This window comes from Idiotropiscis lumnitzeri, chromosome 7 (genome assembly GCF_059441095.1).
Source record: "Idiotropiscis lumnitzeri isolate Australia: NSW breed Sydney's pygmy pipehorse chromosome 7, RoL_Ilum_1.0, whole genome shotgun sequence".
In the NCBI taxonomy this organism is placed as follows: Eukaryota; Metazoa; Chordata; class Actinopteri; order Syngnathiformes; family Syngnathidae; genus Idiotropiscis; species Idiotropiscis lumnitzeri.
In genome coordinates this window covers 14090373-14107409 of record NC_142397.1, presented here as the reverse complement: position 1 = coordinate 14107409, position 17037 = coordinate 14090373, and the positions used below count along the sequence as shown (strand labels likewise).

General features: G+C 39.3%; 1 protein-coding gene across 2 annotated transcripts in view; it reads left to right on the top strand.

The window, feature by feature from the left end:
* dync2h1 (dynein cytoplasmic 2 heavy chain 1) overlaps positions 1-17037 on the top strand; it is a 74986-nt gene that overhangs the window by 44005 nt on the left and 13944 nt on the right. Inside the window, exons 66-83 of one of the 2 annotated variants that reach the window (XM_088300497.1) lie at positions 889-1030; positions 1624-1733; positions 2002-2022; positions 2486-2584; positions 3130-3253; positions 4121-4284; positions 4397-4516; positions 6016-6150; positions 7010-7153; positions 7444-7533; positions 8583-8648; positions 8779-8829; positions 8932-8985; positions 9222-9353; positions 10720-10792; positions 13910-14070; positions 14459-14584; positions 16847-16957. In XM_088300497.1, coding sequence (XP_088156623.1) covers positions 889-1030; positions 1624-1733; positions 2002-2022; positions 2486-2584; positions 3130-3253; positions 4121-4284; positions 4397-4516; positions 6016-6150; positions 7010-7153; positions 7444-7533; positions 8583-8648; positions 8779-8829; positions 8932-8985; positions 9222-9353; positions 10720-10792; positions 13910-14070; positions 14459-14584; positions 16847-16957 — 1923 coding nt within the window. The remainder of the gene's footprint in view (positions 1-888; positions 1031-1623; positions 1734-2001; positions 2023-2485; positions 2585-3129; positions 3254-4120; positions 4285-4396; positions 4517-6015; positions 6151-7009; positions 7154-7443; positions 7534-8582; positions 8649-8778; positions 8830-8931; positions 8986-9221; positions 9354-10719; positions 10793-13909; positions 14071-14458; positions 14585-16846; positions 16958-17037) is intronic. The other variant, XM_088300498.1, reaches the window with a different exon arrangement.

Here is a 17037-nt window from a genome sequence, read left to right as displayed (position 1 = left end):
CAAAAAATGGGAAGAAGAAAACCTGTTTAGTCCCTCCTTACATTTATAAAACACTGTATTCTTCTGCTTCTAATGGTAATGTTACATCTTTCTACAAAGTCCTAACAATAATTCACAGATAGTAAACAGATTAGGATATTATATATAGTAACTGTTTAAACCCAATGACAGCGTTGGTGAGCTTCATAATACTGAAATGCGTTTTAGTTAGTTTGCCGTGGTTCAGGGGCATCAGTGTGTATATATATCCATCCTTCCATTATCTGTACCGCTTGTCCTCACTAGGGACGCGGGGGTTTCTGGAGCCTATCCCAGCTATCTTTGGGCAGCAGGCAGGGGACACCCTGAACTGGTTGCAAGTGAATCACAGGGCACACATAGACAAACAACCGTCCGCACTCACATTCATACCTAAGGGCGATTTAGAGTGTCCAATCAACCTGTAATGCATTTTTTTGGAACGTGGGATGAAACTGGAATACCCGGAGGAAACCCACGAAGGCACGGGCAGAACATGCAAACTCCACACAGGAAGGCCAGAACTGGAATCAAACCCACGACCTCTGCGCTGTGAGGCCATGGTGCTAACCAGTCGTCCACCGTGCCGCCCTGTGTATATGTATATGTGCCGTATATATTACAAAAAGTTATACAGCCATATTATGAGAACTTGATATATAGTCTATATAAGAAATTATTAATAGAACTTGAGGTGACAACTTTTGGCCCCACTTTTAGATTACCATGAGAAATTAAAATAGTATGATAATAGAGTGCTTTAAAGAAGACCCATTTTTATCTCTGACTTCAGCTCCCGTAGTCATGAATATGCATTATCTTGACTTTTTTTCCATGTTCTCCCATTTTTTTCTTCTTTACTTCTGTCAGATGTTGGAGATAAAGAATGAGTTAGATACACTCCCTGTGAGGGCGATGCTTGCTGCAGCCTTCATCACATATTTGTCTGCGGCTCCTGAAGATCGTCGTCGACATTGTCTAGAAACCTGGATGGCTCAATCTGGACTGCAAAGTAAATGTGATTTTGACAATTAAAGATCATTCAAACACGTAATGGACAAATTCCAGTTGGACATCTCGCTTATTGTAAGAAGTCCTTAAAACAAAAATGAGTTGTTTTCTTTTGACCACGTTTAAAGGCTTCCAGAATGTTCTTCTTTGTGCACTGAGAAAAGTCACGTTGGAACAGAAAAGAACTGAAGATGTATCCCTCGAGTTTGATTGTAACTAAAGGGTGTGGAATTGTGGCTAACCCATGATGTGTCCGTACAGTCCATATTTTCACATTTAACATTTGGCATTTTACTGAAGAAAATGTTTTAAAAAAAGTCCATATGCATTTAAATGGTATGCTTTCAACTGACTCCCAAATTTATTTATCCTGTTTAATTGACTGCATAACTGATGTATTTGCAAGAAAGGCACATGAGGAAATGAAAGTGAATTTGTATGATTTTCTGCGGCACATATGTACAGCACATTAATCGTTAGGAAAGTAAAATATATAATTTATATTTATTCATAAAATAATAGATAACCCTCAGCTGTGTTTGGCGGGCCAAAGCTCATCACATTCTTCATTTCTGGTTATGTTTGTTTGTACAGAATTTGACTTCAGGTCATTCCTGTCATTGGAGAGTGAACAATTAATCTGGAAGAGTCAAGGGCTTCCGTCCGATGACCTCTCCATGGAGAACGCCATTGTCATACTACAGGTTGGAAATTAATTGCTATTCTTGTCTTTAGTGATAATATGATTTATATTTATAATACGTACTACATATATCACAGTGCAGTTTAATGGTATGTTGTCATCTTGCCTTTCCATCTGTATTCGATCACTCATTTTCATGCCTTTCTTGCATGCATATATTTTTTTTAATTGTCATTCAAAGTACCAAACAGCTGCACTGAGCCCATTGTCATTCACATGATCATATTACATCTGTATTTGTGTTTTGTTTCTCCATTTCTGTCTTATAGATCAATGAACTTAAGTTACGGGTAAGGATTCCTATGTGTTTGTGTTGTTCGTGCTGATGCCATTCACATGTCAAGTCACATACCATATATACACAGGTTCACCCATCCATGGAAAAATATATAAAAAAAAATGTATTGTTTATAAAACTGTAAACTTGTTTACTTTTCGAATACCTACAGCAACAACATGAAATGTGTTAATAGTCCCCCCAAAAAAGAACTGTCTCAGCAGCAATAGTACGTCCGTCCATGGATTTAGCCTGCACACAGTCAGTACGATCATGTACATGCTGGCCGTAATAAGGTGCGACTTGTTCTCCTTGCATATATATTTATATGCTGACCTATAAGCATAGCTGCATGATGATAGAGCTGGAGGTCACTCATGTGCACGTACACCTCATTTCCTAGTAATCCAGCCCTTATAGAGAACAAGACATCCTGAAATGACTAAACACATGGTGTTTTTTTTTCTTTTTCTCAGAGTGTTGCATGTCCTTTTCTCATTGACCCTTCCTCCCGAGCCACAGAGTGGCTCTGCACACATCTCAAACAAAACCGACTTGATGTTGTCAACCAACAGGTAACTATGACATCCGTTGACGTAATTAACTATCAAGTATACATAGCCACATCATTTTAAGTGAACTGTTGAAAGTGCTTGCTGTTTTGACCAACACTGTCAAGAAGTATTAAATTAACATATTGCTGGCATACGGCCGTAACCTCACAATTTAATACATTTGGTAAATATTGTATTTTTTTCTAAATCAATACTGTTGATCAGTCCACAGACTCCACAAGTGTTCAAAATGGCTTGCTCTCTGAAGCGATGCAATGATAACGATTGAACAGCATCCCAGTTTTTGGGGTCTCCGTGCACGCACTAGGCCAGTGTACCACCAGAGCCAGAAAATAGACAATGACTAATGTCTGGTCGTAGGCAGCCACTTTATAATGTCCCTTGATACACGACTGGAGTAGTACAAAACGGTTTTGCCTGGCATGTAATTATTTTGAAAACAAATCAGATTTCATTTGATATAGCTCAAGTAGTGTGTGGTGTTTTGCAGTTTTTCGCTACCTCTCTGATATTTATAACAGTCACACATGTGTATGTCAACAAAGGACAGCAACTTCATGACTGCCCTGGAGCTGGCAGTCAGATTTGGAAAAACTCTCATCATTCAAGAAATGGATGGAGTGGAACCTGTACTCTATCCACTGTTGAGGAGAGATCTCATCGCACAAGGTACGCTTGTACAGTACACAAAAGCAAATTTGATTATTTTAAGGTAATGTTACTGATGCATCACATTTGTTTAAACTCTATTACTCATTGCCATGTTCAACTATATATTTTTTATAGCATTCACATTTTGTATCATTTGTATTTGACATATGTCAGGGTGTTCTAAGGTAGAAAAAATGATGAAGCATTTTGGAATGATGACTGGTGGCACAGTGTTGTGGTTTGCAGTTTTGCCTCTCAAAAGTTGTGGTTTCAAATCTCAACTCCCACTTTTTTTTTGTTTTCAAATATGAATTTTTCGCGACATCGTTAATTTCTGTCACCACTCTGTCATTAAGCCATCAAATTACACAATTCCAAACACAATCACCCAACATCGCTAATCCTGCCAAACATTTTACTATGTGCAATATGTCAGAAGCTAATGCTTCGAAACACTTTTAGGTAACCCAAATTTGTGCTATCTCTGCAGCTCTGCTTATCTTTTGGCTTTGTCATGATGTGTACATGTGGTCTGTGTGCCGGAAATGTAGTTCAGCCCACCTTCCATGTCATGGGCGGCAAAACTTTGTGTGGGGGAAGTTATTGTGTAAATCAGCTGCGCTGTTATATCGCAGTGGGGCAAAATTTATAACGATACTGCTTCAAAATCCTTTTTGAAAATGGACAGATAACCGGGCTCTTGGCCATGGAAGGAAGGAAGCGGAAAGACAGAAGCCATTTTGCATTAGAAAGTCTCAGTACAGTCGCGGAAAAACTAAAGGTCTCATGTTAGAGGTACTTTTAAGGCATATCATAGAAAAACTGAATCTCTTGGGGTTTTTCTTTCTTTTCTGGCAACACACGTTTGCATGCACATGCACACAGGCCCAAGATACGTTGTACAGATTGGTGACAAGCTTATTGACTACAATGAGGACTTCCGACTTTTCCTGGCCACACGAAATCCTGCTCCCTTCATCCCCCCTGATGCCGTTTCTGTGGTTACGGAGGTCAACTTTACCACCACAAGGGCGGGTCTGCAAGGACAGGTGATTGTTTTTTTTGTTTGTTTGTTTTTTTTTCAATTCGCCAGCACTAAATTCTAGTTGAGCAGAACAATGTCAAGACAATATAAGCACGTATTTGTTTGCTTGTGAATAGCTTCTGGCCTTGACCATACAACATGAGAAACCACAATTGGAGACAGAGAAAACAAGGCTGCTTCAACAAGAGGAAGACAAGAAAATACAGCTAGCACTATTAGAAGAATCGCTGTTGGAGGTACATCAATAAACAAAGAAACATAACGCTTCTTGCCCATGTTGCGAATGTGTTGTTGGTTACATGTGTTACTTTGGCATCACCTCAACATTTATCATGCAATTAAACAGTCGGGAATTTTGACTAGACTCCCATTTCCCTTCATTTCAAGCCCAACTAACATGAAGCATAGCCACAGAAATTGGAACAAATTGGAGAATCATTTTCAGTCAAACATTAAAATAACATTTGAATGAAGCTAAGTGAAGTTCTCATATTGTTAACACATCAATAAGTCTGCACCACCTTTATCTTGTGGACTTTCAATAGATACATACTGTAGATACCTTATTCATCCAGTGAGGGAAATCTGATCATTACAGCAGCAATATTCACAATTATGTCAAAAAAGAGCAACCGAAAAAAGAAACGACCAATACAAAAACAGCATTAGAGGGATCCCAAGGACAAAAATACCTCAATCTGAGCCGGAAGAAAAGTCGACAGAGATTTACGGTATTAAGGGCAGTAATACATATCTGTATAAATAGAGCTTAATTGTCACCTCAATGGCAAAACAACTAGTGCAAATATTGTAATGACTTAATTAGTTTAATACACCTCTATGTATTATATAACGCACAGAGAATCTGTTAATATAAATCATATGAATGCACAAATAAATGCGAAAAAGTGTGCATTATTGCACAATGTCCAGAAGTAGCTTCCTCATACCCAGTGGGCAATCGTCATGGAATGCGGAGCGGGGTAAAAGTTGATCTGAAGCTTTGTTTCCGCAGCGTGTCTATTTGAGAAAGAGCTCCATTGCTACAAAGTGTAAAAGGAAAGGATGTGAATGATAGTCCAAGATTGTCCTGCTAATTGCCTTCTTGGAAACAGCAACCATATTCGTGCTCCAATTCAGTCCACTTTTCAAGTTTACTCACAAGAACTTGTACTGTTTCACAATCTCAATCTCCTGCCCTGCGATGATAAATTGAGTGGTGGTCCTGGTCCTGTTAAAGTCCACTACTAGCTCAATCATTTAATGTTATTGTCATCAGTGGAAATACCGTTGTCCCGATACTTTGAGTACATCTGTCCTGTTTATATTTTCGTCATACAAATATTCAAATGAATTTGTTGCCAGACGATGGTTACTATTTCGGAAACACATCAATAACAAGTTAACAGCCTCCCTGCAAATGTGGTAATGAAAATATAAAGTTGCTATGGCAAACAGATATCGGTTGTCATAAATAGGCTCACGTCAAAAACGTGCAAAGTTGCTGGCCATCTTGTGTAATATATATATATTATGGTCAGTTGAACATTTCCGTGCTTCACTGCTTTCCCATTTGTTTTATTTGATTGGTTTTGTCACTGCATTATATTTTCAGTCACTTTTAGGAAATGTTTTGCAAATGGTTTGATAAATCTGTTAATGTCCCACATGGGACTGTTATAAGACGGCAGTACTTGCTATAACAGATCTTGTCTCTCTACTCCGACCATGTCAGACTCTGGCTACATCGCAGGGGAATATTTTGGAGAACCGGGAGCTGATAGACAGCCTGAACCAGGCCAAAGCAAGCAGCGCCCTCATCCAGGAGTCACTACTGGAATCTCACCGTTTACAAGCATCTCTGGACCAGGTATAAAAAAAATGACTCTCATGAGTAACATTCTTATCAGCACCACCTTCAAGGCCTGGCAGTTTAACCTGACATATCCTCCCTGTGTCTCCGTGCTTAGCTGGAAGCGTACTCAAAAGTAGTCCTTGAAGATTTTCAGACACCCTCAGGCAGCTACGTATGCTGAACATTGCTAGTTGCACGTGTTGCTCTAAAATATCTCTGAGTAATGGGGCCAATTGTTTGCTCCCTGGACTCCTTTTCATGCGTACAATTTCCCTCTGATTATTAAACACTATTCATCTCTCCTCATTATGTCTGGCCTTTGGGCTACAGTGGGAATGGAGGAGTAATCTTAAACTCTTCTTGGGGACCATCTCTATCTTGCCACCACCTGCACATTTTCTCAAGTTGGATGTCATGTCTCTAGGGCTCGATATTAGAATTACTCTGCGCTTATAGTAGCGTATTTGATAGAACACAGCAGATACAGGATACTACATTTAGAAGATTTTGATTCTTTTATACATTTTTTAACACAATTGCTATATGGACAATATATATTGCTTTTGTACAGTACTTAAAAAAAGTGTTGTAAATTGACTTAGAAAATCATCACAATCACATTTAAATGTTCAATACCAACTGTTGCTGTAGTGCTGTAGTAAGATTAGACTCGTTTGGGAAGTGTTGAAGACATGATTAAATTCATATCCATGCATTAAATGGAAGTGCTTTTAGTGAAACTGTAATATTACTTTTCAAACTTCTCGAGTATAACTGGTTTTAAACTGGTGGAAAGCAGTGTTCTCCCATTCATTAATTCTGCCTCAGATTTTTGCATTACACCTTTTCATTCACACGATTGTTTCTACCTCAGGAACGGGACGCCTATTTGCCGCTTGCAGAGAGTGCGAGCAAGATGTATTTTGTCCTCACAGACCTGTCGAAGATCGACAACATGTACCGCTTCAGCCTTGCTTCATTTCTACGCCTCTTCCAAAGGGCTCTTCAGGCCAAGAAGGTGACGCAGTCATTCACACCATTCACCTTCAAAATCCCATTTTAATAGAAGCATTTTTGTGGTTGAACACCTTTTTCTCTGCAAATATGAATTGAATAGATTTCTGCAATGATTTGATCCCAATATGCCGCAGCACCATCTGCCAAATTCCCAAATCCTCTAAACAAGGCACGAAAAGGAAGATGTGCCAATTTTTACGCTGAAGCACACCTGCCCTGTGTACAAATAGTGCACCACTAGTCTTCTTTATCATGTGTCATCTTATTCACATGTATTTCTCTTTGCTGTAGGAAGCAGCAAATACACAAGCAAGGATCACTTCATTGGAAGCTAGCCTGAAAAATATGGTGTATGAGTATGTCTGTCGCTCACTTTTCAAGGTAATGCTGCCACACACACGGACACACATGCGCATAATCACTCGAGTAACTCCGCTGCAAATCTTCGTGACCTTTTAATGTGTATTTGCATTAGGTCTGCAACTAATCATTATTTTGATGATCAATTGATCTATTGTCTATAATTAAAATCTAAACAAAACAATTAATTTCCATCTCTCTATTCAAAAGAGGACATTATTTCAAATTGACAGTGCAGAAAATCTAAAAACATAAATTGACCATGATTCAAATAGACGTTTGGGGCAGTGACGTGTCAAGAAATAGGCGAAAATGTTGGCCATTGTGTTCCAAAAGTAAAACGTTTGCAAATGTCTTTATGTTGATTCAACCCAAATAGAATCGGTAAGTCAATAAATAATTCACCAATAAATCTGATTTCCCAGGAATCTGAATTTTCTGGTGAGAAGCTGAAATTTTGAGGATTTGGACAATTTAAAATTTTCAATAAACAAGGTCTTTATCAATTTCATAATAAATGCGTTATCAATTACGAGTAATTGTTTCAACTTTAATTAATATTCAACCTGTTGCACCATAATTATATATCAGTGAACACTTCATTTAACTTAGGGGAAAGAAATCATTTATCTCCAACAGAGGCTGAAGCAATCCAACAATCCAATAAATGCTTGTGTTACCTATTTTCATTAGGCTTTTCCAATTTGCACAGTAGTCAAGTCTCCAGTATTGATAAGGGCTGTTTACATTCCAAAGCTCACATTGTGAATATTTAATACTTGTATACGTGCCCTGAATGCAATATCAGCAATAGCGAGACACACAGCAAAGGTTTGCTTGAACCTGGTGGTGGAGTGGCAGTCTTTCAATTAGAAGATGGTGGGTTGGACCCATGGCTCTTTCGAAACACCCTGATTGTACATTTGAACATAAATTGTTGAACAAATGTGAGCGTTAATACTGTAATGTCCAACGCACCATTTTCTTTACAATTAAACAAATTCCTTCTCAAACGACTGTGTTTTTGGATCTTCTTCATTGGTTTGTATTCTTCTTGGATTCTCTTTCAGGCTGACCAGTTAATGTTTGCGATTCATTTTACCAAGGGCATCTACCCTGAATTCTTCCAGGAAAATGTGAGTATGCTCGTCAAGGTATTTTATGAAGCATGTATTTTCATTTACGCTGAGTATTGATAAGAGGTTCTGTCCTATTTGAACACAATTTATTCACCAAGTGTCAACTGTAATAATAATTTCGCTCTAGGAATGGGAGGTTTTTATTGGCTCCATTGTCGGGGAGATGTTCAAACAAGAGGTATGATGTTTTTTTTTTTTCCATACAAGTAGAACACACTGCGCCCTTTTCTTTTGTTTTCTAATCACCTCTCCCTCGATCCTTCCTTCTCCCCCACGCCAGGAGTTCCCATCTTGGATCGATCAGGAGAGGTACAGATCAGTAGCCGTTTACAAGGTAAACACTTAAACAGATTTACTAGACAAAATGTAGACAACATTATCGTTCATCTCTCTCTTATATGATACCGTTTATAATATCTGCAAATACATGAGAGATTGCTCTGATGATGCAAATTCACATTTGTCGTCTTATGTTCCAAGTACTGTAGAATGGAAGTTATTCATATTAGCCGCACATTCTAACTTGTATTTGGCCTTTGTAAATACGTATATGCTGTTCGTCTTCCTCAGGCTACTTTTACAGCCCTTTATCAGTCGCTGTGTTTGAGTGACTCAGACCTTTGGCTGTCCTTCGCACGGAGCTCATGCTGTGAACAAGAAATTCCATCCTCCGTTGCCAAGAAAATTACTCCCTTCCAGCAGGTTAGATTTCACTCAGATTAAATGTTTTAAGTCCATATTACTAATGAAAGAATTTATCTCTATTAGCTGGGGAAATCAGAAGTCTGTACACATCTGTGATGTGCCTTCTCCTACCCTCGTATGTCACTGTTAGGTAGATATTTTGTATTTTATACTTGGTAGATATAGATTTTATAGATGCTATTCCGAATCAATGATTTACTCAACCCCCTGATGTCGACATGTTCTTGTGACATGTAGCATAAACTATCTTATATTGTGCATTTGATATTCAGTTAATTGTGCTACTCTCTTCTGCTGTATGATGGTGAATAATCTAAAAGTACGTTACGAGATTATGTAATTGCGTGGTCATTACATCACCTGCTTCTTACTCCGGCTCCACTTTACCTGTGACCCTGCTCAGAATAAGAGACAGAAAATTGATGGATAGGTGGACGTTACAAGATTGCATCATCTGCAGTGCTATAATTGCTGTTGTCACTGGAGTACTGCTAGGCATTACAAGGCTGAGGTCCATTATCGGGTCTCCCTCATTGCTGTGCTCCACTTTCTTCCTGATCATGTTCCATATTGAACGGGGGCCCAATATAGTTGATATATATGGATCTCTTCTTTAGGGTTAGTCTGCAAAGTCAAATTGAGAGTCACACGTGAATGTGAATGTCCAAACAAGATCAGCTCAAGCAGCACGATGGTTTAGTCAGCAATGCAATTTTGGAGCTTCGAAATGCTTGAATGTTGTCTTCGAGGTAGTCAAAGGGAGCCGGATCACTTTAACACCTTTCAATGGGGAAACTTCAGCCCACTGTGACAATTAGTTCAGGCCTTTCTCAGAGCAGTTTTCCTGGTGTGATCATCCAGCTGCCTCACACTCCGGTTGTGCACTGTGGTTAAATCAAACAAATTATGACTTTTATAAAGTTGCTGGTTTCCGTCTAAATTATTGGAGTGATCATTTTTCCTTTAGCTCTGTAATATGTTTGCCACTTCTACTGAGATTTCCAGTTCCATCACTTCAAACTCCTTTTTTTTTTGCTTGCTGAGTTCTGATGGTGAAAACCATCAAAGCCATCGGAGCACAGGCACAAAAAACATTTATAATTTAATTATGACGACGTCCTCCACTTACACGTGTTGCCCATAGCGACTGCAATCTGTAAGCGTACACATGTAATTGAGCGGCCACTAGTTGGGATGTTAGTAAATCAGTCCCTTATTCTGATAAAACCACATTCAAGGGCATTAATGGTAAGACACCAATTTTTTTTGTAACTTTTTGGCAGGGTGACAACCAAACTGCTTTTGTATTTTCTCATCAGTTTACCCTTCTCTTCTCCTTCTCGTCTCTTCATCTTCCCGCCAGCTTTTATTGGTTCAGGCGGTCAGGCCTGATCGATTGCAGAGTGCCATGACAGCATTTGCCTCGCAGGCATTGGGTAAGTGTTTTAATATTTGACTATTTCGTGGGTCCTGTATTGGCTTTGTCATGGTATCGGGTCGGTATCATCACAAATCTAGCAATGCCACACAAGACAAGATACCACCTTGGGAAGTGGGATCAGAAGACATTACAAAACACAAATGACCTCAACGCTATAGCGATAATGAAGGGGTGGCGATGAGTAACCACAACAGCAACACCAACAAGGAGTTTGTCAGTTAACGCTGTAGCATTAATGAATTCAGGAAGTGCATTATTAATATCAATATCCTCACAGTGATAATATGCATAGTTCATGTATTGCTATTAATAATAGAAGTCCTTGCCGCGGGAGAAAGGTGGATTGAAGAGATATGACAAAGCCAGACAGAATCAGGCTAAAGTAGAGTATTAGGGCCGTGTTGCTCCCCATAGACATGTGAAAGTGCTTTAAATGTGTTGCCACATTTGCAAAAAACAAATCCAGACAAAATGGAGATGACTCTAGCTTCTTTTATTATACTTGTGTTCTCCCATGTGGTCATTTATTTATATGATTGGGATTTTTGTACACCCTTGCATTGTTTGACAACAATCAATGCTTCATTTTACTCACAATATGTTCTCTTGTGAGATCTTAGCTTAATGTAATTTGTGAAAGTCTGTTCAACAGGAACAACGCTGCTGACGCTTTAATTGATTTTGTGTGACAGTCTATTTTGTTCTTGAGTAAAATTGTGTTTTGGTTTGCTGTCGGTCCCATTAAAAATACATTTATTATTGTAGCTGTGCAAAAAAGAAAATAATCCTTGCATGAGAGGGGCAAATTTGTATTACTATTGACGACCACAATAAAAAAAAAAGAAATTGCATCAACTCTTCTTTGACATTTAGAGCTCCAGGCTGCCTCTAAGTGGTGGCATTTTGTGACAACAATTTTCATCTTCTCACACTTGTGTAACTAGTAAATGTGCTGATTTATTTATTTATTTATATTCATACTATTCTTGATAGTTTTTTTTTTTGTTTTTTTTTTTGCTGGCAAACTTGTCCTCCACACATCAGCCCATTTATCAATAATATTATGAAGATTAGTGGGATGAATATTTACTAAGCAAGTCAATTTGCACAGTGTTTTACTTGCAACCCTAAAAGTTCAGGTTTGAGACCATTGTGCTCCTATTTAAAAAAAAAAATAGTCTAGAGCTTTGGATAGTGTCAATCAAAATTGAACATTATCTATGGAAGACAGAATATTTGATCCATCTTTTTATTGGGGCTGATTATTAGTTCAATTGTACATGATGTTGTGGCCCGTGAGAAGAGACCCCGAACTTGTTGAGCAGCAAGTGAGTCCACCGTCGGAGTTGCAGTCAGTAACAGAGTATTAGTCTTTATCCAGGGGGGGCGGCAGATACACTGATAACAAAACCGGAGCAGGGTAGAGAAACAGTGAGCCTATTTGTGTCTTTGGCAGTAAATCAGTATGCTAATGAGGCATGGTCTGTAATCCTCTTAAAACTAATCTCACCCAATCCTTTCAGTATAAGGCTAGCCACTGCTCGCACACGGCCATGCCTCACTTAACTCATACAGAAATCATTTAAAAAAAAAAAATGACTCTGAGTCATCTTATTTCTGAGCCTGCATTTTCACATGACTTAGACGTCTATCATGTACTGTCCAAATAATGTATTCTATTATACTTATTTTCAACTGTACTCAATTTGTAGCGGCATGTATAAGTGGTTTGAACATCTGCCTCACGGATTGACAGTTTGAATCCGGGCTTCCGCTTTCCACATGTGAAGTTTGCACCTCTCCTATTCCAAATACATGCATCTTAGTTTCGTTTCACATCCAAAGTGGTGTGAATTGTTTGTTTGTCCATGTTTGCTCTGGGATTGGCCGGCGACGAGTGTAAGGTGTCCCTCGTACCTCTGGCCTGAAGTTAGCTGACTGAGCACACCCCGAACCTTAATGAGGATAAGTAGTCTAGAAAAGGGATGGATGTCAAGTTGTAAGGCAAAGCAATGCTCATGCTTCTCATGTCAGGTTGATACATGATTATGCACCACTACATACACTTTTTCAACCCCTGCGGTTTGTTTGAACCAATGAGCGATTTTTTAGGTTCCTCTTTGCCCTGCCTGCATGTTCCCAAAACCACGGTGAATGTTGTGATTCACCGCCTGGGTTCTTGTTTGCAGCCAGAATACTGATTACCTGCCGGTTACATCGGCGCTGGTATTTGTGTTTGTGCACACGAATGCTCTGTAAATTCCCCTTTTCTAGACACACACCACAAGCCATGTGGGTAGACGATGTTTTCCTTTACGTTGCCATGGTGAATCAGCTAAAGGTTGATCTAAGATGTTTTCGACCAGGACCTTGAGTGTCGGTATGCATTTGAAAGGGTGGAGCAGATTGCTTTTGGCAGCAGCCACCGAAGGTATCCGCTGGCGTTTTCTAAGCCACTGTTTGATTTTGCGTGTGTGGGGGTGTGTGTGTGTGTGCGCATGATTATGAGAGATTTTGAAAATGTTCCCTTATCACAGCATGTGTCCCTCTATTAGCTAATAAATTACAGCTGGATTAGAGCCTCGTGAGCAGTGTCAGACAGTACACGCGCACACCCCCCCCCCCACACACACACACACGCATGCACCCCCACTGCATGAAGACACACTGACAAAGGGCCTCAATAACAGGGGGCTGACAAGGCAGTATACAGTATGTACTTTGTACAAGGTTCATTTCTTTACTTGCTCCCTTTCTTTTAGTATGTATAATGAATCAGCCTCCCTCTCTGCCTCAATATCTCTTATTAGCCAATTTTTCTTCCCCTTTTTTTCCTGTTTGCCATCATCGTGTCAGCCCTGACCTACCCCTTTGTCAATTTGTTTCAATATGGACCACCCTTCCTTCCCATTAACTGCCACCGAAGCACCAATTCCACTGGTACTGCTCGTTATTTATATTTGAGTTGCCTCAATGAGTTGTGCTTTTTTTTTTCTTACGTGCTTTGATTTCCTCTCAATGAACTCTACACCTCAAAACAGCATGCACACACTACAAAAAAAATCCCCACAAAACACAAATGTTTCCTTTATTATTCTCATTGTGTCTCCAGGTTTGAAGGAGCTCTCCCCTCCTCCTCTGAACCTGCGGCGTCTTTATGCTGAGACATTGGCGTGGGAACCAGTTCTGATCATCACTTCCCCGGGGGCCGACCCCTCCCAGGAGCTTTTAGAACTTGCCACAGACACAGTGGGTCGGGACAAGTATCATGAGGTAGCCAACACATTAAAATTCAGATGTTGTGAATGCAAACTGATATTGTACTTTATTTGCTGCTTAAGTTAATATTGACTTTTGGTCATAATAGACCGGAGTTCCAAAATTGCTTTTATTTTGTTTTTGACAAAGCTGTAATTGCAAGCAACAAATTAGTTCATTTCTAGGCCCTCCACTCAAGTTATCTATCTACATATTTGATTGGATTGAAATTAGCAATATAATCTAGTTTCACAATTGCATACTTTCACCCACTGAAGAGAAAAATTCAATGGTACAATCACATTATGTACCCACTAACCTCGAATGCCAAGACAGAATTGGATTTTCCATCCCATTTCCTTTGTTTGGTGCCCTTCCTGAGTGTGGTTCTCTCTCTGCCCAGATCTCGATGGGTCAGGGACAGGCTGACGTGGCCTTGGCCACACTCAGAGAATGTTCCCGGAACGGAGAGTGGCTTTGCTTAAAAAACCTTCATCTTGTCACAGCATGGTTACCTCTCCTCGAAAAAGTAAGCACGCTCTCTTTTAGGTGTCTCTTCGTGTCAAATATAGATTTTTACTTTATATTTACTTGTTGTAGTTATGTAGTACGTTTGTGCTCCTGACATTAGGCTCCTTTTTTTTCAATCTCTACTCTTCTGAGCAAATCATTTAAATTGTATAATATAACTATCATCATTGTTATATGGAGGTAAGCCTGGTGCTAATTGACTCTTCTGCTCTTTGGATCTGTTCAGTGGAATTGAAGATGCCAGCCAAGTACACTGACTAGTGTTAAAAACTTAGTGTGAGATAAACTTGACCCACTGTATTTTGAGTAATAAATCATTATCATCAAATTTTTAGAATACCCACATTAGTTTTTGTAATGCAAACATCCTAGTTTCATAGTTAGACCCACAGCAACGCCCTATTAACGAAAATGCTTTCTTTTGGCAATCTCCGGTATTCATTCGGAACGACGTCACTTGCAGAATCACAAGCTGCCAGTCGCCATTGTACTGCGTTGTTGATTGTCCGGTGAGCTGCTCAACTGCCATTGTTGTTGCGTTATTCGGCAAAAATGCCTCGGCGCTGTGTGGGGATGCATTGTTCGCATTTTGGGAAGCGTCTGTTTGAGTGGTCAAAACCAAAAAATAGGACACAAAAATGGACCAATTTGGTTCTGGCAAAGAGAGGGAATTTCAAGCATTGTGTTCTTGGCCACAAACACTTTAAAGATGTCTGTTTTTTCACCCGTTTTGCTTCTGATAAAGAATTCGCAAAAAAGGTCGGTGGGATTTACAATCCATTTTGAAAATCGTGTGGTGTGTCACGTGTTTTGTGACATCTCGTGTGTAACTGACGGCTGTGATGTATGAATGCGGAGTGCGCATCCGCTGAAGAATGGCGAGATGAGATATATGTTGAGCTCTGCCATAGTTTCTTGCAATGACGTCACACTTCCGTGTTTGTCGCTTGGCAGACTCTAATTTCGGGAAAACTACAATTTTGTCAAATATACCAAATAAAGAATGTTTTTCATGCCTTAATATTTGTATTTGGTATAAATACTTTACTTGTGACACAAAAAGATTTAATTTGCCATTTTCTCAACTTACTTCACACTCGGTCTTTAAGCCTAAGCTTTTTGCTTTTTTTATATTCGTATTAGTTTTAGTTGTTCATCATGCCAAAGCACCTGGTAAAAATAATACATGGAATGTGTAACTGCACAGACAGATTTGATTGAGTATATTACATCTTATTGACACATGAAGAAAATCTATAGCATTGCAATTTTGCAGGCTATACTAATCAGTGATCAATGATTCTTGTTAGTATTAGCCAACAATCAACATTTTTCCTTTTGCTCCATTTTGTTATGTTTTTTTTTTTTTTACATGATCCATACATTTTTTCCCCACTGTTTAGTACATGTTTCTTTTTTGTATGTGAGTTTGTCTTTTGTTTTATTTAGGTTATTGTACCTTTCCTACGGTTATGTTTTGTATTGTGAGTGACAGGTCAACACTCACTAGGAGGCACAGCTATTGGGGCAGAAGTGTGTGCGTGTGTGTGTGCGTGCATGTGTCCCCTCAGTCCCGTAGTGGTGCTCGCAGTATGAAATAAAGCTTTTTCATGTAGTCCCCTCATTTGTGTTTTACATCCTGGATATCATTTAAAGCTATTTTCCAACAGTCACGCATAGACTGAGAACTTTATACCCTCCCTCTGTTCCTCTTCATCGCTCTCTTTCTTTGTTTTTGCTCTTACCCATCAACTGATGAGGTCTCGGCAGTCAAGCTTGAAATGAAAAACTGCCGTGACAAGGGGATGACGGGGGCAGTGTGAGAAAGGAAGTTAAGACGAGAAAATGATGAATGAATAAATTGGTGGTTGTGAAAGGAGGAAAATGGACAAAGATGAAAAGAGCCTCCATAAGCACTAGCCAGGTGCAAAGACAGAAAGTCCATCTTACCACTTAATTCTAGCTATTAATCCACTTACAGTCCCCTGCAGAGATTTTGGAACCACAAGGTGAGGTCCTTTGTTTTTGTTCTATACTGAATACATTTGAGTTTCAGATCAAAAGATGACTATCAGACAAAAAGTTCAATATCCCAGCTTTTATTTCATGGTATTTACATCCCGATGTGTTTAACAACTCAGGGCTGAACACCTTTTGTTTGAAGCCACCCACTTTTCAACTTGGTTATCGGGAATACATTATCAAAGTAAATGAGTATACACCCAATATTTCTAAAATGTGTGTCACTCTCATTTCATAGGAGCTAAATGTGCTCCGACCCAAAGATGGTTTCCGTCTCTGGTTGACATCAGAGGTTCATCCCAGATTTCCTCCCATACTGTTGCAATCCAGCCTCAAGATCACTTATGAGGTACGCATTAGCGCGTTCTTTTCCATATGCATTGTTTAATACTACCTTTTGATCTACTACCACATACTTCTTATTTATAC